The sequence below is a fragment of the Crassostrea angulata genome, chromosome 5 (assembly GCF_025612915.1).
Source record: "Crassostrea angulata isolate pt1a10 chromosome 5, ASM2561291v2, whole genome shotgun sequence".
NCBI classification, from domain to species: Eukaryota; Metazoa; Mollusca; class Bivalvia; order Ostreida; family Ostreidae; genus Magallana; species Magallana angulata.
The window spans coordinates 6,599,906-6,620,791 of NC_069115.1; the positions used below are offsets into that span (position 1 = coordinate 6,599,906).

At 32.2% G+C, this 20,886-nt stretch overlaps 1 protein-coding gene across 4 annotated transcripts in view; it reads left to right on the plus strand.

Moving 5' to 3' along the window:
* The window catches only part of LOC128184662 (E3 ubiquitin-protein ligase MIB1-like), a 35,351-nt gene that overhangs the window by 10,238 nt on the left and 4,227 nt on the right, over positions 1–20,886 (plus strand). The window contains exons 2-4 of one of the 4 annotated variants that reach the window (XR_008243762.1): positions 2,987–3,097; positions 6,088–6,193; positions 19,500–19,569. Coding sequence is in view for 1 of the 4 variants with exons in the window: in XM_052854227.1 (XP_052710187.1) it covers positions 19,500–19,569 (70 nt within the window). In the remaining 3 variants the exon portion in view is untranslated. Of the gene's footprint in view, positions 1–2,986; positions 3,098–6,087; positions 6,194–12,525; positions 12,578–19,499; positions 19,570–20,886 lie in introns of those variants that run through there. The other 3 variants (XR_008243761.1, XR_008243763.1, XM_052854227.1) reach the window with 3 other exon arrangements.

Consider the following 20,886-nt stretch of genomic DNA (forward strand, 5'->3'; position numbering starts at 1 on the left):
GTTCAATATGCTAGTAAAAATCTTTTTCAAGCTGATTTTTCTTTCTTCTTATTCCTTTTTAGCATAAATAAACTGTTACTAACGAATAACACATTCATTTGAGGTCTCAAACTGGAATTTTCACTTCAACATTCAAAATGTAAACAAAGGCTTTGTATACATAGCGAAGAATTGTAAGCTCTCTAACTCGGTTATAACTCAACAAATGACAATCAAATTTCGGTTGCCTATTAAAAATGCCCTACTGAAGCATTGTAAACATCAAATTCAAAAAAATAATTGTTGACCAAAATCGTGACCATGCCCCTTTAGCGTAGAAGTATATTGGTAAAATGTTTAGAAATGTTTTAAAAACTAATAAAATATGATACAAGGAACTGTATTTCAGGTGAGCGATGTGGCCCATTGGGCTCTTGTTTTACATGTTTTTCATGAAAGAAAATTGATGCTTATACTAATAGAGCTGGTTTCTTCTTTATTTCTTGTTTTATTATCGTAACGCCATTGGACAATATTGATTGTCTCCGGAATTAAGGCTTTGCTCGCCTCGTTTTCAATGAACTTTCACAGCTTGAAATATATCTGTTGACAGTTTAATAACACCGAGCCTAATTTACAGTTAATTGTATTTATGAGGTAACAATTATAACAAAATGACTCGAGACCTGGTCATGAGATGACCTGACCTGACCTGACCCGACCGAGTCCAAAGGCAGAAATCAGGTCAGGTTACCGTGTGAGTCAGGTCGAAGGGCATTATTTCACCAAAGTGTGAGTCCCAAGAATAGTTCAGGGGCGTAAGTCTAAACAATTTTAAAGAATCAGTAATATGCAAAAATGCTTACAAATAAATAAAACCACATTTTATAACATTTGAGTTTTTGTGAATTAAAATGGTTTTTTTAAATGTAAAATTGGATCCCCAAAGTGGCCTACCCTATTCCTCAATATATAAATATCTTACCTCCTGCTAAATTGTAAGGAGACCATTGGTTAACATCATGTGTAGATTACATATATTCCAGACATAGTAAGTTAGTCAGGACGAAATTTGGTTTATATATGGTCAGTTAATTTCATAACTCTTGAAATAACTGACCATGTATAAAGCATAATAGGTTAAAAAAAAATATAACGTTATATAGCTACAAATCATGTAACTTATACTATTATAACATTTCAGATTTTTGAAATAATGAAACATTTTTTCTTTGTAAAATAAGATCCGCAATACTCTACTCCCCAAAAGTTTGATTTCAAAGAAAGAATTTGAATCTACATTATCTGAGGTTGCTTTCAGTAAAAATACAGCTTTTCTAAGCAAATGGTTTTTAAAAAAGGTTTTATAAGATTTTTCTCTATATGAATTCTTAAGTACATATGTAAATTTTTGCCCCCCCCCCAACACTTTGATCCTCATCCTACCCCCAGGGGTCATGGTTTAAACAAAGTCTTCCTGAGGATGCTTCACACACGTTTCAGCTTTGCTGACTGATTAGTTCTGAGAAGATTTTTAAGTACTTCTTCATATATTCCTTTATAAAACTTCGACCCCCCCCCCCCCATTGTGGCCCACCCTACCCCACTGGGGATCATGATTTGAACAAACTTGAATCTATCCTACCTGAGGATGCGTTCACACAAGTTTCAGCTTCCCTGGCTAATTAGTATCTTGAAGAACATTTTTAAAAAAAGATTTCCACTATATAATTCTTTGTAAATGTTCGACACCTCCCCCTCCCATTTTGTCCCCACCCTGACCTGGGGGGGGGGGCATTATTTTCACAACATTGAATCTACAATACATGGTGATGCTTCCTCACAAGTTTCAGCTTTCCTGGCTGATTAGTCACTGATATATAGATTTTTAAATATTTACACCATGTATTCCTACATGTATTTTAAAAATTTGCATACCCCCCCCCCCCCCCATTGTGGCCCACCCTAATGTGGGGGTCGTGATTGTCATAAATTTATATCCAAATTATGTAAGTATGCTTCCACACAAGTTTTAGATTTCCTGGGTGATAAGTTTCTTAGAATAAGATTTTTAAAATTTTACTCTATATGTTCCAATGTAAAAATTCGACCTCCATTGTGGCCCCAACTTAAACCCGGGGGTCGTGGTTTTCACAGTTTTGAATTTACACTACCTGGGGATGTTTTAACTCAAGTTTCAGTTTCCCCAGCTGGTTAGTGTCTTGGAGGAAGATTTTTAAAGGTTAACTCTATATATTCCTATGTTAAATTTCGACCCCCCCCCCCCCCCCCCAAAAAAAGTTTCAGCTTTCCTGGCCTAATGGTTCTTGAGAAAAAATTTGAGAAATTTTCAAAAATTTGCTGGTAAAAAATTCCTTATTATCTCCCCTTGAAGAAAGGCGTGATCCTTAAATTTTACAACTTTGAATTCCCTTTGCCTCAGGATGCTTTGTGTCAAGTGTGGTTGAAATTGGTCCACTGGTTCTGGAGAAGATGTCGAAAATGTGAAAAGTTTACAGACAGACGGATGGACAGACGGACGACAAAATGTGATTAGAAATTCTCACTTGAGCTTTCAGCTCACATGAGCTAAAAACATTATTTTGATAATTATGTGTGTACATGTTTTACTATCAAGGCAAACACATTAGAATACTGTTCATTAATTCCATGCAATTATGAAGATTTACATGAAGCTGTCAATGCAGTGCAAGGCGCAATGCGTGCACAAATAGCTAAATTTGCCAATTGCCTCATATGAACACAGCTGTCATCGGCCGAAGCCGATCATAATAACCGAAAACGGAGTTTTTGGCTCCATCATGCATTGCGGTTAAATTTGGGGGTTTTAATGTAAACAAAGAGTAAGTTATGTCCATTAGTTCTATAAAACTCTCTTAAATCAGTCAAAAATACGCCAAAAATTAAGTATAAAGTTTAAGAAACATTTCTGAAGGTTTATGTGTTATATTTATGGTATATGTTCTTAACTGTTTACTTGTACTAGGTGTTGTATTTACTCTGGGCTCGGTGCCACTTATCAATACAACTCAATTAAAGTGAACACCGATCAGCGCCTTGGGACTGAGGATCTGGGCCTTCTACCGCTGACTTTTTGGTAAGCTTAAGTGTAGATATATATTGACAAATATAACATTGGCGACGAGGGTTAAAATTAGGTCACTGAAATTTACAATATTAACTTAAGTTATGTTTTTTCCGTACTTTTTCATTTTGGCGCTAAATTCAAAAATACAACACAAAGAACTTTTTTTTCGTTCTTTATTAGAATTTTTTTGTTGTTGATTAAATATAGTTTGACGGTTGTTTACACAACAAGTTAAACTAATCATTTCATTTTTCTTTTTCGTCCCTTCATTTGTTTTTCCCTCTTTCATGTTTTCAAAATTCTGTGTTCTTTAACAATGGGCACAATAAATCTTCAAACTGTTTCAGAATTAAAAGTATCTAAATTACCGATAACTCACCATGATGTTGTCGACATCATTAGGTTAGAAAAAATTTCCAACTGTTGAACCTAATGTACTAGGTATATACACAAACATCCCAAAAAGGAAATGGTGAGAGTGGAAGAGAAATGGATTAGTTTCTTTTGGGCCAGGGAACTTATTAGTTTCAGATAGTCAGATAGTCAGATTGAAAGGTGTGAGAAAGCACTGAATGTGAAATTAGAGAGACAAGGGGCAGAACTTCAGCTAGAGAGAGAGAGAGAGAGAGAGAGAGAGAGAGAGAGAGAGAGAGAGAGAGAGAGAGAGAGAGAGAGAGAGAGAGAGAGAGAGAGAGAGAGAGATTGAAAGCAGAGCACGAGTTAGAAGAAGAAACTGTTCGATGCAATTCCATCAGATGGAATTTAAACCCCAAGATTAGGCACATTCAAAGACAAACTTACATCAAAACAACAAATTGATCATGCATATACAAGAAGAAGAAAAATACATAGACACACAAGACATTATAGTTCTTCAGATTCAGATCAATAATCTTCAAGGTCTTCATCAAGACAGAGACTCACATGAACACAGAAGACGCAAACACAAGAGTCGCAGCCCAACATCAAAAATGAGTACATTTAGTGGGACACTTTTATCACACAATTTGAAAGATTGGCTGAGAGACATGAAAGCAGAAATGGAAAAAATCGGACAAATTATTGAGTTGTTTAGAGGGTTTGGCATTAGAATATGTGTGTAAACGTAAGATAGACAAGTATAGAGACATCAAGAAAGAAATGAGCAGAAGATTCAACACCAAAGACAATCCGATTTCTGCCAGAAGGAAACTTCAGTTTATCAGAAAACATGAGGGTGAAATGTTACAAGAGTTTGCCCAGAGGGTTCATTTTATCACAATAGATGGATATAGTGAATCGGGTAAAAAAGCAATAGATCAGACTTCTGCAGAAAGTTTTTTGAGGGATTGTAGAGATAAAGAAGCAGCTAGGTCAGTAATGGAAAAAAATACAAAAAATATTCATGAAGCTTTAGACCTGATTAAAGCCTCTATTGCAAATCAGCAGGCAGTGTATGGTAGTAGCAAGGCATATTATCATAGACAAATTTCTTTTGCCCCATCAGAACAACACGCCGACACTGAAATGGTGTTTCCTTATACTGGGGTTTCTGACACAATTTCTAAATTCCTTGAGGTTCCATTTGGCAGATTACTCTCCTTGGTACAGCGAAAGAAAGAACTGCATCTTTCACCAATGTTGAAATTTGTCTCTTCCAAGAATTTTGCAAAACAGTAGGTTATCAAGATGTCCCAACTGCTTTTACTGTTAACCCTCCGAACCACATTATTTCCTTATTACACTGGAAGTTCATAAGCAATAATCTAAAATTGTTCAGCAAAGATCAGCAATCAAAACTTTTATTAGTAAACTCAATGACCGAAATATCTGGGAAAGAGTTCAGAGAAATTCCCTCCAGCGTATCTATTACAGATGTAATAGTGGACTGTTTTGGCTGATTATTTTCACAAAAGCATTCATGTTTTAGATTTTGTTTTAGCAAACTATGTATTTCCCTTTTCTTGGAAGTTGTGGCGACAACAAGTTAACTTGAATCCTAGAATTTTTGTTACGTTTGGGATTAATCCTCATCTTGTCGACAGAAGTTGGGGTCACTTCTGGAACGAACTGATTCATCTTGTATTCTTTAATTCTTGTGTAGTCATACAGTTTTTTCAGGAGTGTGTTCTACTTTCAAAAAATGTTCAAAAACCTTTAGTAATACACTGTCGTGATTCAGGGAATGGGGAGGCGGCCAATATTGCTTTGAATGTTTTTGAAGATTCTGATGCTCTTCAACTAGAAATTCATCGCCACTGTTTTCAGGAACCATTGAAGAACTGACTCTATGGATTGATAAATTGCCAAATGTCAAGTTTGGCATTACTTCTAAACATTTAACTGCTAATACTTTGAAGAAAATTCCCTTAAACAAACTTCTTTTGGAATCAGATAGTCCAAATTTATCTGCCCATGGGCCTTTGGTTATTTCATCTTTGGCTACACAAGTATCGAAGATTTTGAACATTCCGCCAACCATTCTTATCAAAAATATGCTACAAAAATGCTAGGGAAGTTTACATTGTATAAAGTACAGAATATTTATTTACCTGTATGTTTTATGCCTCTTGATTTTATGCCTCCTAAATACTATGATGTTTACACATCTTAGTATCATTTTTATGCCGTTCATACGATTTTTGAATTTTTATGTATTTACATCTATGGTTTTATTTGTCTATAGATGTCATTGTCATATAAAAAAATGGCCGTGTCTGTTCGAGATGCTTACACATCTTTTTGGCACTGTGCATTACAGTGTACATACATATAATTTATTTATAAAGCTTAATTGTATATAATGTTTTTCTTACTTACTTTTGGTCGAAAGTTGACGATCGATGCAATCCATGTGTACAGACGACAATTGGGTTTTTTTTTAAAATCTTATCCTTTTGTGAAGAATTCATTTTTGATACCTCATACCATAATTTATTCGTATTATACATATTAATTTTTCCTACATGATTGGGGGAATGTGATATTTACGTCGAGCTTGGTGCTACTTATCAATACAGCTCAATTACAGTGAACACTCATCAGCGCCTTCATACCCTTGTCCTGGGGCCGTACAGACGTGTTTCTTGGGACTGAAGACCTGGGCCATCTGCCGCCGACCTTTTGGTAAGCTTAAGTGTAGATATATATTGACAAATATAACACTAGGTAACTTAAGATTGATTTTTAAAATAAAAAAATCACCCATAAGTTTGATCGTGTACATCTATATACCTGTTTAGAATTAGAATTATTTAAACTCTTGGGTATGTTTACTTATCATCGATATGTTTAAGTATAATCTAATTTTAATATTTTTCAGCCTAAACAGTGTTAGTCTATTCAAACATTTGAAAAATTATGTATTTAACATGATTTCTTTATCCTGGTAACGCCGCAAGCGATTAATTGTTTTGATAATAATTATCTGATTAATTTAACGAGTAATTGTATTTAAAGTGACTATTTGTTCAATTTTCGAGGACTTTCAACAATCAATCCAATAAGACTTTTTTAATCATCGATTTTTTAGCAATCGAAACTATTTACGTTTTTGCACTGATCAATTTGTATGTTTGGTGATTATAAATTGTAAAAGAATACGAAAAAAGTAAAATTGTAATGCAATTTACCTTTCAAAACGAAAAATTTTAATGAAAAACACAAAGATATCACTTTTTAAAAACCGTGCAAACATCCAACTTCGGAGATAAATAACTTCCTTCAGTGCAAATTTATCCGGTGTTTTAAGGAAGAAAAACAAGTTGTGGGTTTTCCCATTTATTCGCCCGAACACAGGACTTAATTAAGTAATCAATCGACATGATTATATACAATATAATTTATAACTATTTTATTTTCCCGATCAAAGGTATTTGGTATATAAATAAAACGCACAAAGCTTTAAAGCTGAATTAAACTCATAAATTAAAACATTTGTTTGGTCGCCATGTTATTTTTTATCGCTCCTCAGCTGCCACTGGGGTATATATACCGGTCAAGAAAGTTACGGTCGGTTAACTAAAGAACTATATTAAAATATTCCTGCTAAAAAAATAAACTAATTACTAAACTATGATTAAGTGCAGTGGTTTGGTTTATGTATATATCCGGGATGTAAATTATATGAGGTATGATTTATTTAAGGAACCGTGTCTGGTTCCAATACGCAGACGATATCCGGTGCAGAAATTTATGTAAACAATGTCGAAGAAAAAGCGTAACTAGCCATATTCGGGGTATAGTATCCAGGGTGTAAATTTTATGGGGTATGATTTATTTAAGGAGCCGTATTTGGTTCTCATACGCAGACGATATCCGGTGCAGAAACTAATATAAACAAGTTTAGCTTTCTTAAAAAAGCTTACCGTCTTTAGAGCAAACTCTTAACAGCAATAAGATATCAAAGACAATTTAATTATTTTTTTTATATAAATGTCGCCTTCTTCTCCATGCAATAGCGTGCCGAACCTTTTTTTAAAATATGTGCCTTTTCAGCGTGCGTGCTTAAAATTAAAAATTATTTAAAGCGTGTTATTTATTTGAAATCGACTGTAGTAGGTAAAAAGAGATCTTAGGAAGGGTTATATCACTGTAGTAAAATCAAAGTTAATATGACTGTTTTCAGTATCATTCATTTTTACTTATATTAGTTTCACCGTATCTAATATACAAACTTGTTTACTGATATTAGCCATACCGTATCGAATTTCATTGGTATTTATATAATCAAAACAAAAAGGAAAGAACAATTTTTTTCAAGACATGTTACAGAATATTGCTTTCAACTACAGTAAAACTCGTACGAACACGGATATTGCGAATTCACGGATATAGCAAAGTCATCTTGGATCCCCAGCTATGTAAATTTAATGAATTTCTTATACGGTTATAACGAATTACGTATATAACGAAGTAATTTCTTAGGTCCCAGTGACTTCGTTATAACCGAGTTTTGCTGTAGTTAACAGAAAAATGAAAGCCTGAATTTCACTAAGAGCCATTTTTATTGTTCATTCGTTTTCTCACTTGTTAAGATTTGAAATCTACGAAAATTGTTAAGTCGTACGTAAAATCGATCATCAGAAAATTATCTCCCTTCTGCCGAACAGTATATCAACCAATGAAATAAATGTAAATTTTCACATCATGTATTTTCTACCAATCACAAAGGAGAGGCAATGCACAGCCCGGAGACTGTAAATTATTTTTAACTCTTTATACCCTCTTCCAAGGAAAACGGTAACAATGTCGAAGAAAAGGCATAACGAGGCATAATCAGGGCATAAGAATTTTTGAGTTTAGTACCATCACTGTAGCTAAAGACACATTTGTAGCAGAATGGAGGGGATTTGTTTAATATATATCTGACTAGTTTGTGTTCTGTAATTGTTTTTGGTATTAAATGTTACAATATTTTAAGTACTCAATTTTGGTTTTTTATAAAAGTTGTCATAAGATGTAAAATTGTAGCTAAATAGCACACGTTTGTTGTATTTCTTTGTAGTCTGATGGCAAAAAGTTAGCACATAGTGTTACATGATTATTTATTCCTTAGAATTATTTGCTAGATCTTGTACGGTATCTGTGGCAATCTGTACAAATTGATAACACTACATCCAACACAGTATATAGATGATACTAAATCGAATAGAGTAAAAACACATCATTGTTTCAATCGGTTTCTACAAAAAAAAACCTTTCTAAAACTCATGCGTCATTGAATTGTTTGATCTGACATAGTGAGTGGTTTGCGCATGTGCAATGTTATAACATACACAGGGTAAAATTCTACAATTATTGATATTTTTGAGTTCCTAAAAGTCTTTTCGTCCACTGTAACGTGTTTGGGTGAAATACTTGAACGCGGTGAAGCATGAATAGTGCTATTGGCTTTATTTAGGGGTGTGTAGTGATGAGCAGAACAGTAGAAATCGACAACTTATATGGCGGAAGTTGGAGATATAGGCAAAATAATCGTATTTATAAATTCATATCGGCTTTTACAGTTACTGTTGTATTTAAATATATTAAAGATATTAAATAAAAGATTATTTCATTCACACAACTTAATTTTCTGGTTATGATTTGTTGATTGGTGAATGACAGACGTTAATTAATACCTGTAACAGTTTCTGCTAAATTTTCGGCCGACAAATTATGATTGTCCGACGCTGGTATCAAAAGACGCAGAGCAGTTACATAATTTTCTAGGAACACTGCTATCTTCAAAAGTTTGGTTTGAATATTAACAAGTTGCTGTCCTTTAAAAAATGACTACAATACGTGGACCATTTGCATGTGTTTCCAACGAAAACGTGAAAGCCTTAAGATTATTAGAGATTCCACCCACTATAGCCCCCTGCTTTTAACCACTCAATTTGTACGTTGTATTACGTATTATGTAGAGCCCTGACATTTTATCTCAGAATATAAAGGGTTCATACTTCTAAGATAATTATGATATATCTATTAATGAAGTTTGCATGTATAGAATGAGGCATTCGGCGAATTCTACTACTGTAAACCAACTTTTATTCGCTTGCGAAAAATTTTCGCGAGGGCCTCGTTGTCGCAAATATTTCTCGCAGCGAAGCATTCGTTGTCGTATGGTTGTTATAGTAACACTGGTATGGAGAAGGCTTGGTCGTTAACATTAGTCGTAGCAAACCAATTTATCAGAAGTATATAGCGAAATAAAGTCGTCGCAAATAATAGTAGGTTTACAGTATTTGCACACACAATACGATTTTTACTACTTTTTTAACTATGGAGTGACAACTTTGTGTAAGGTAATTTCATATTTTGATGCATTTTTTTTTAGATTTAAACTTTTATACAATGACATAATTATGCAATTATACTTAAATGCTTAGAAAATTTAATCGGGAAGTACTCTAGCCTCGCCTACTATAAAAGTAAAGTTAAGTTACATGTGTATTCTGAAAACAATAAAACATTGCAAATATGCTATTTGATGCTGCATTGCATGTTGTAGTTTCGGCATAACATTATCTTATTTTATAATACTGACAGTTCAAATCACAAGCCGATCATTTCTTTGAAAGGAATACTTTGTTTCTGTGCTGTTTACCAACAACTTTATTTTACAATTACAGCGCCTTTGAACTTATACATGTGTGCATATGGCATGTAATCCCGATCCCGATTCAGATAAACGTGTGATTGCCTGGTTTCCTGAGCTACCCATTACGCACAGGAACCAGTCTAGCTCATGCGCAGGCTGAATTTTCCCCATAGCATCCGGTTTAACCTTGCTTATATATTTTCTGCGTGGACCCTGAATAAGTCGACAAAATCGTCGCTAGATCATCGAATGTTGAATCATAGTTTGATTTTTACGACTGGCTTATTACGTACACAATATTGCAATTGCTGAATATTTATTAAACTAAATCTAATTCGGTGATGATGAGATAATAGTCAAATTTGCTGAACGGAATTTAGTGAGCGCTAAAGAATGTTTCTTGTAATTGTATCATTTATCGAAATAAAAACAAAGAATAATACACAAACATATGTTATGTAATTAAAATAGTGTATTTTACACCTGATAATCAATCAGCCTCACATTCATTTCTTAAGTGACAAATGCCAGGAATATGTCAATGTCGACAGACCGACGACATACAAAAAGTTTGTCTGCAAATGGTCGGACGATGACCAATGGTTGCTCGACGGACTATTCAACGACTGTTTACAACCGGCCAATGGCTAAAATTATTACTTGGCTTGACGGAACGTCAACTCTGCCTGTTTTTGTTCAGTATTATTCTGTAACATCATGTTAACAAACATCAATGTATATTCAAAGTAATCTTTGGTAAATACTAATGATATGGATAAAAACTAGCACACAAAATGACCAAGCAACGATTATTTTTTACATCATCAAGGTTTATGATATAAACTGTTGTGATGATTTGAATTAACATTTACGGAATGAGTCTTGTCATCATTATTGTAAAGAAATATTTATAAAACTAACATTACAATATTACCAATCGCAAGCGATGACAAAATATAAATTTAATTTGACCACCTTACTTTCGAATCAATGTCATTTGTAGGTCATTATCTTACCATCACCATAGAAGACACATAAAGATCTACTGCTCAATTAAGTGACAACTACCATATCTTGAACATAAAACCACAAAAAGTTATCGTATTATTCTACCACACTGACATATTCCATTAAACTCAAATTAAAATTTCTTTGCCGACTTTCTCTTATATACATGTATTGTTTATATCTCATGCTTCTGATATAATTTTTTACACATTTGAATACTCAATGTAACGGCAGTTACTAACAAAGTAACTTAGTAACTTTTTATTTTAACACAAAACGAGAGAAAGTACATATTTTTGATAATTTTTTCTTTCATCTTTTATAGATTATATCTATACAAAAGCAAGAATATTGTTTTTTAATATAATGACTAGCTTTTTTTTAATATAATGACCAGCATGTTCTATATATATATATATATATATATATATATATATATATATATATATATATATATATATATATATATATATATATATATATATATATATATATATATATATATATATATATATATATATATATAAAGCACTGAATAGAATCAACAACACTAGGCATCTTTAAGGTGTCGGATCTAATATATAGATACTAAGCCAGTAAACTGAATATATAGAGCACTAAAAATGGCTAACGACACGAACAATAGAAATTGTCAAATTTAGCGATCGGCGACAGTATCAACACCTTTAAGAATGTGATCAAATGATGTGTATAATGTAGCTGTTCTTTTTCATAGTTTCTTAAGTAGTTAAGTAGTAGCTTTAGATTTTGTTTTCTTTGTTTTTTACTCATGTAATTTATTTCTTGGTCCTGAAGAAGGGACGGGTTGTCCCGAAAATTTGACAATTTCTATTGTTATACTTTCATGTTAAATACTGAAATCTGATTGGTTAAGACGCAGTTAATAATATTTACTATTACCCTCAGCGTTAGCAACGCACTTGGCAACGGGTAACATTAAAAAATGTTACATGCGCGAAAATTATGCGCGTACGGTTCGCTGTAGAATTCACGTTATTCCTATATAAAAGCAGTAAAATTTTCTTAAAAATTTTAAAAAAGACATTCAGTATAACAAAATAAAAAGTGCCTGTTTGGGAGGATAACAGTTGAAATTGACACCCCTCGAAAACCATTGTCAACCTCCGCTTCGCGTCGGTTGACAATGGTTTTCTCGGGGTGTCAATTTCAACTGTTACCCTCCCAAACAGGCACTATTTATATATTGTTCGTGTCGTTAGCCATTTTTAGTGCTTTATATATATATATATATATATATATATATATATATATATATATATATATATATATATATATATATATATATATATATATATATATCATGTTTTTTCTAATATTTCAGATACATAAAGAAGGAAATCACGGTGTGAGAAGTATGGCAAATCCAATGGCAAGTTTAATTAAATTACGTTTTTAGTACATGTAACAAATGTACAAGACTGTTTTGTAACAAAATAATATGATTGATGATTTGAGAAAAAGAGATGTGGAAGACCATTTTAAAGTACATAACGATTTTTAAATTCAATTTAAAGAATGATAAAGTAGTAAAGTAGAAATAATAATCATAAAAATTACGCAAGGCTCATATTCGAAGGTAAAAAAATTAATAAAAATATCAATTATTATACGCGTTACTTTCGCGAATATTTTATTGCTTACAAGAACCGTTAAGATGTTATTTTCATAAAATTTTTACGATGACATTCATTCATGTACTTGGATACGTGAATTAAAATTATAGATTTTTTTTAATTTTTTGATATGACTCAAAATGATAAAAATTTACATAAGTATTCATATCTTGTAAAAATATTCATACCAAAAATGAGGAAGTAAAACATCCTATCAGAAAATTGTTTATTAGCTTCTTTTTAGAATAAATAAATTATCAGTACAGGAAAGTCTTTAATTCATTGCTTCTGATTTTTAATGACATTTAAATTCTTCCTGAATTATCTATGGCATAAATGTAGAAAACAAACACAAAATCGAAATACGGTGGAATTTTGTACGAATATGAGGGTTTATCCGAAAAAGATGTCATGAAAACTCGGCATAAAGCGAAAGTTTGTACTATGAATTATTGTGTAAACCATGACGTTAATGGAAAAAATATATAATCGAGGTGAAACTGGATGCGATCAGGAAAGCTCAGCTTGCGCATGAGCTAGCCTAGTTTCTGTGCAGGATCATGGGTAGGCCAGAGAACTAGATAACAATTTTTATGTATCAAGATCGGAATTCCATGCCAAAAGCATTTAAAAGCCAGTGAGATTATAAAGTTGTCGGTAAACAAAGAATTTCCCTTAAAACATGATCGGCATGAAATATCAGCAATAATTACCAGTATAGGACTGTTTACATGATTGAATAAGTATGCGACTGTATCAAAGTTTAAATCCTAAGGGAAATGCAATATGATACGAAATTATTTTACACGAATCTGTCACTGCATTGTTAACAAATTCGAGCGAGTCGTGAGTTGTGCGCAGATTTATGAAATAAATTTAATAAATTCATTTTTAATCATTTAATAAAACATTTTCAAATCGTAAAATATGAAGTGTCATTCATCATGTAAATGTAAATAAAGTAACTGAAGTGGCACCTTCGAATACACAACAATAAAAGTAACAATATTTAAAACTGATGTGCCTTCAATTGTTGCAGAGCTATTGAACTGAATTTAATAGTCTAGATTAAACATGAATTGGAATTTGAAATCTGAACCGGCTGAATTGAAAACGAGAGTAAAATACATGCGATGACAATTGATATTATCTACTGTGCAGCAAAATTCATTAAAAATGGTTTTAAAGTGAGCTGGATCGCTGGAATATGCAACTGGACATAGCCATGATGCAAAGAGACGCGATGGCGGAAGAAAATTGTTGAAATGTCGATTAAGAATAGTATGTATGTGCGACTTTTGCAAATGTTGTGGTAACTAGATAGCCAGTGGGGTACTTATGTCTGCCGCTTGGAACAGGAGTTGATGCACTACCCATAGCTTTGCTTTACGACGCTTGATTCAGATGTCCGATCATGTACGCGTGTTGATTTTAAACTTGTTGTTAGCAAATTAAAACACCAGTATAACCGTGAAAGTGTATATGCCTATATGTTCGTTATAATTATTCCTGGAATTGGAACAGCCAGCCTCGCCGTAAATGTTGATCGTTGATCTCAAGCATATAAAAGTTTAACTGCAAAAAACGATCAGAAGCGCCATTATCTCGTCAACTAATAAATGTTTAAGGATGGTAAAATTCGTCAAATGCCTAATATTGTTTATGTAATATTCTCTCGTATACATGTAATTCACAACTATGCTAGAAGTATAAACAATTTAAATGCTAAGGTAAAAGGGTAACACTGTGACAGCTATGCGTGATAAATCGTACAATTTTGGAAGTTTAAGGCAATATCTAGACTTGCTTCTTTAAATCATCATAACTCTTTAAGTCTTTTTTTCTGAGCCTTCATGATACATGTAGCATGCAATGGTGCGATAACACGTACTTCCTGATTGTGTATCAAAGAGGCATGCACTCATAGATGAACGATGTACCGCTCCCAATCTTACACCCTTCGAATGAATTCGATCTATATGCAACATTAAACAATCTTATTTATTGAATACACTGAGGAATAAAACGTTCTTTCAACTTGTAAATATCAATATCTATAGAGGATGTCATTACTGCACAAGTAACGATAAAAGTATGTCATCTTTTATCATTTGGCTGATTTATAAATGGGCTGGGAAATCACGTGACGAAAACGAATCCAGACTTTTGAGAGCACAATATTCCATTATGAGGAGCGATGTGTATCAGAAACACTTGGCTAGCAAAGATGCCAGCAGCCTAGAGCCAAGGCAAGTTTAGTAGATGACGTCATTATGCTAATTCAACATGACGGGCTAACAGACACCCATAGATACTAATGATGAGTATTTTGTAGACAATCTGAGGGTTTCTAAAGCCCTCATCTGAACCCAGAAACATAAGAATGGAGGACTATTAGTATTTTAACAAGACCGTAGACTCTCCGTAGAACGTAACTTGCTATTTCCTGTATCCAAACAAGTTAAAATGACGCTGGTTTTGAGTAAAATATACCTAAGTCGTGTGTCTTAGTATAAAAGCCAAAAAAATCTTGTTGATTTCAAAGAGCCAGCAATAACATAGACACGCATGTCTACGTCACATTGTTGTTTAGCACAAATACCGAAGTCCAACCTCTGAATAATATGGTCAATTTATACTTTATAAGTTTTACAAGCTTTTAACGGTCTTTGCATACATGATTGATTGATAGGCGTATATAGTATTAATGATTTCCTGATATAATTGGTAATACATTGTCAACATCAAAGTTTTGCATTGTAATTACTTTTTTGAGTAAAATAAAACATAAAAGAATTTATTTTTGTAAATGTTTCAGAGGGAATCAGTCTACAGTCATAGAGGAGAAGTTTTTTGTTTAGTTTTCCACTGTATTATATGTTCAGATGGTTATAACTAGTAACCAAAGTAACCAAAAGCTACCATTTGTTTCAATTTGACAAAAAATCGTTCACGGTTCTATCTATAAAAATTGCTACAAATGGCAGTATTTGGTGACTATTGACTAAAAAAGTTCACTGATGGCACCCTAATGCTGCAAGCGGTAGATCTCAATTTCACCAACGGTACAACTCTGAACGCACCTAGTTTTCAGCATCTAAACCACCCGTTCATTTTCACACAATTTAATGTATACAGTAAATTTTAATTCCCTCTTTGGTGTTTCTGTCGATCAAAACAAAATGCATTACATGATTTTCGCATGTCAAGCTTTTTTTATTTTTATGGTTTTTTTTAAAGCAATAATCTGTTTATCTCTCTTTAAAATATTGTATAAATTGAAACTTTATTTTTCAAATTCGCAATTGTCGATTTCTCTTTTAAGGGGCCAAACTTAATGTTGATTAATGACGCGACGATGTCATATATATATATATATATATATATATATATATATATATATATATATATATATATATATATATATATATAAATTGCGTTTTAAACATTATATCGTTATAATTTTGATAACATGTTTAAGTTTAATCAAAATTATGATAATGCAAAAAAGGACACCTCATTTTTCACTTGTACAGCTCTTATAAGATACATGATGCATATTGTGTGGCATTGATTTTAAAATAACTCTTGTAGATTAATTTTTTGTGATTTAATAGAAAGTACTTGCTATTTAAGCAATTCATGACGTTTTTAATTTCAAAGACTAAAATATTTCTCTCTTTTTGGATGCATGTGTAGATGCTTAGATATCTTGTGGGAAATGTTTCCTCAATTTGATTTGAACTAAACATTTTCCAGTTTTTGTTATTCTGTTTTGAATGTCTAGAAAGGTTAATATGGGTATTTTTAATGCTTTATAAAAATTTGAAAATCAATTACCGAGCTAAAAGCGAGATAGAAAATTTGAAATCCTTTGTTTTGTAAACAAAGCTCGAGTCTTTATTGTTTACATGTATTGCATTGTAAAAAAAAATTCAATTAGATGTTGCTTTTTATTGTTGAAAATATTATTTATGAAAATATTGACTTAGTTTACCTTGTGCCCCATGAGTCATTTTGTCAAATGAATGGTAATTTTTTTATTTTAAATTGTTTGTAAACAGATAGAAGACACAAGCTTTGTTTACAATACAATTGATTCTTATCTCTTTATCGCGCTTGTATGGTCTTCTAACATTAAATAACACATTATCGGTATTAACACGTAAACCATTCTGTACGTACCACTTTGCTCTTAAATAGTGTCCAGGCCCCTTTTACCGGTCCTTATAATTTGTGTTGTATAGCCAATTTTAACAAAGAATATCAAAGGATAGTCTTCAAAATCCTGGGGTTTTGTAAGGGATATATAGGAAAGCATATTCTACGGGTATTGTAGGGTAGGTTTACATGGTATTAGTGTAGTTTAACGTTGTTTTAGTTTTGAGAAATATACAATTATTTTATTTAACGAACACCCAGCCAATAGGAGCTATATTTACTAGAATTTTATTTTGCTGCAGAAGCATGCTATGATAAGTTTGCATGTGACTTAAACTTTAATGGTAAATAAAGTTTTAAAAATCCATTATCATTTTGTCAGAAGAAAGATTTCTCTGAAAAGGAACATATAGCAAATTAATTTTTGTACAGGACGACAAAAATTGATTTGTGATTACAATTGGCCTACAAATATTTACAGAATGGCCTTCCCTTACTCAGAGTAAAATTACAAATGAATATGATCGGCCGGGATTGAAATGTTATTGATACCACGAGGTAAACACTAATATGTTTTATGGTGCGACCGTTGGGGCGAGCACAACATGTGATCAAACAATGAATTATGATAAATCAATAAAAATAAAATTAACAACGTAAATGAATTTGATTGTAAAATAAAATAAAACATACCTATTTTTCAGTAAATTTTCATTATTCATAGTTTATTACATTTGTTATAATTATTTTCATTTATTTATAAGTAGAACAATAGTTTAATTTCAGATACAATGTTGTTCAATAATAAAGATTTTGACATAACTGTTCATTGCACTGTATTTCCTTTTTTAGAGTGATTGTAACGTCAGTTCATTCCCTTTTTTTCCAGTGGACATTTCTTAAACTTACATATAAAAATTGACTCATCATAGAGCTCCCCCCCCCCCCCATGTAAAAAAAAAACAACATAATATTTAATTTTTTTTCAATTTACACATAGAAATTGACTTATCATAGATTTGCTACCTCCATTTTTAAAAAAAAATAATTTTTTTATTTACGCTTAAAAAATATTTGCTTATCATATTAAAAGAACATGGAGTCCCTCCCCCCCCCCCAATATCCCCTTGGGATTTGTAGCATGTAATAAATGGAAGTGAAAAAAAAGAAACCATTGAACTGCTAAAGAGATGAAGGATTAAAATTTTTATGATTTTTTTTCTTTTTGCTTCTAAAGAGTTTTTAATTAAATGAAGCTGTCATCCGCCCACTCATACCCTTAAAAAAGGCGATTCTACGTGTACGTTCAAGAAAATTACTGTAATTATAGTGAATGAAATAAATGTAAGCATTCATCCAAATGAGTGCAACTTACAACTGTTTCTTGTATCTGAAGAAATGTCCTCATTCTTTAGCTTTGCAAAATTTGGAGAGGATTTTGGTAATTTCGGCAGATTTACAATTACTTCAGTTAGAGCAATTTCCTCCAAGCACGATTGGTCCTAAAATTATCAATGTGGTAAGCCTCTTTCTCAAGGCAACCCACCTTCCAAATCGAACTTTATTCCCGCAGTTCCTCTCCGTTGGAACTCTGCTAGGGAAGAGAACGCTGCGACTGCGATGCGCTCGTTTATATACCCTCTGTGGGTCACGTGACAATCTTCGCTGGTTGCTAAGCGACAATACAAAGTCGTCATGTGCCGTACGCATAATTCAACATTACATAACGTAAAATCGTTAGATAATTTTGCTCCAATAAAGACTTTTTAATGGCTTTCCTCCCAAAAACACAGCTTACAGAAATTTAAAACCATGATTTTATTATTACATTTTAGAAGAAAAACACCTTTTTTACAAAACAATTTCAAAATGAAAATTGCGGCTCACATTTTTTTAATGTAATTAATATTATTGTCATGCTTTAAGTGAGGAGAAAAAAATCGACTTGCTGGAAACGGTCTAACGACCGCAAAATATTTTTTTTTAAAAGCATCTTGTTTAAGAAGGCCAATTTTAGGCTATATTAATCTTCTTTAGATGAAGACCTCTACAAAGATGAAGAGAAATATTCAATCTTTTTTTATAAAATTCATTTATTTGGATTTTTCTTTACTGATTAACAGTTTATGGCCGAATTTATCATGTGTAAAATTTTAAGGCAGATCTGATTGTTAATTTGTTAACTACCTAGCCTCTTTAAGCACATAAGTCTAAGCACATCCAATATAAACAGATCTCTTCACTTTACTCTATTGCAATAATTGCACATTGTTGAAAGTTATCACGGTTCAGAATATCAATTGTTTCAAAAGGGTTCTATATACAATTATTGTCGGGAAAAGACGATACACCTCTTTATTAATTTTTTACACACATAGATGGAAAGAAGATTTTTCTCTTTTTGATTTGGGGCTCACTTTTCAGTTATAATGAAAGGCAACAAAAAAATCAACAACGAAGGGTGTTGCCAATTATTTTTTTAATAACACATTGCAATTTAAGAAAATCTTGTTTTATTCAGGCAAAGGAATTAGTAAAGATGAAGGAGACGTTGAAGAAACCAGACGAACTTAATAAAACACCTAATGCAGGTATTATAAAAGATAGCTATGTCCATCAAGGTAGTCTTAAATCCATTCTTCAAATTACCCTGTGATATTTTCACACAAAAAACAGAACTCGATACATGTATGAAACAAAACAAATCAGATTTCCTATGTATTGCTGTTTGGAATGTATTAAAGTAAAATGAAAGTAATATAATTGTTTTGAATCAATGCTGTAAAGATAATGAAATTCAGAAAGTGAAAAACAGTCTTTGTTCGCTTAGGACAAATGTTTAACAGGCCAGGACAAGAAATCATATTGACGCAAGCGTCAAATGGGCCGCAAAAAATATAATTGTTGTATGAATCATTGGTTGTTTACATAAAAACCCACCACAAAGAAGAAAATAAGAGTTGGTTGTACTAATTTTTATGGTAAATTTTAATATACTTTCAGCAACTTGTTTTGAAGTTGAACATTTTACTATTATCTTAAAGAATCGATTTCGTTATTGTAAGCATTTCTAACGGAAATTGTATGATCATTGCAATAGTATGAAGTAATGGAGAGCACATTGCTTTGTACATTACTCTAATAAAAGTTCAACTAATCATTTTTCATTCGGAGATTATGTACTTCAAACTATTTTGGTTTTTTTGTTGTTGCATTGTACTGAATGAAAACTGAATGCATTAGTTTAATATATGATTTCAAGGGACCTCATAATAATTATAAAATAAAAATTGATTAGTTCAATTTTCCAGTCAATTCAAATTTTCATTTCTGTCATATTCTTGCGTAAATAATTGATATAATGTCATTTCATGATATTTTCTACCACATTTTACATGGAAATATAATAATACACATGCAAAGTCATTTTATTTGACACGGCTGATAGAAATTCAGATTTCCACCAGATTTTCTACCACATTTTACATGGAAATATAATTATAAACACGCAAAGTCATTTATTTTGACACGGCAGATAGAAATTCAAATATATCATTTAAATATAATTTAATGACATTCAGGTCTTTAGTATTTCAGGTCTTTAGTATGTCCCGCATACCGATCCTGGTGCATTGTTTTGAAAAGAAGGAAGAACTCCGAAATATTCCGAATAGATTATAGTCTCGATAAAAACGCGCCAAATACGACAATCTACTAAGTATGACCTACTTTCCATTTACGAGTAAAACAAAAAATATGTGATATTTTCTAAAAGGCATAACAATATTTCTACATGCAAATTAACTTTAATTCATAAAAATAAGCATAGTATTAATTCTATTAAAAAAAAGTACTATCCCGCAGAAACGCAGTAACAATATTTAGATGTGTATCAAATAACGGACCGC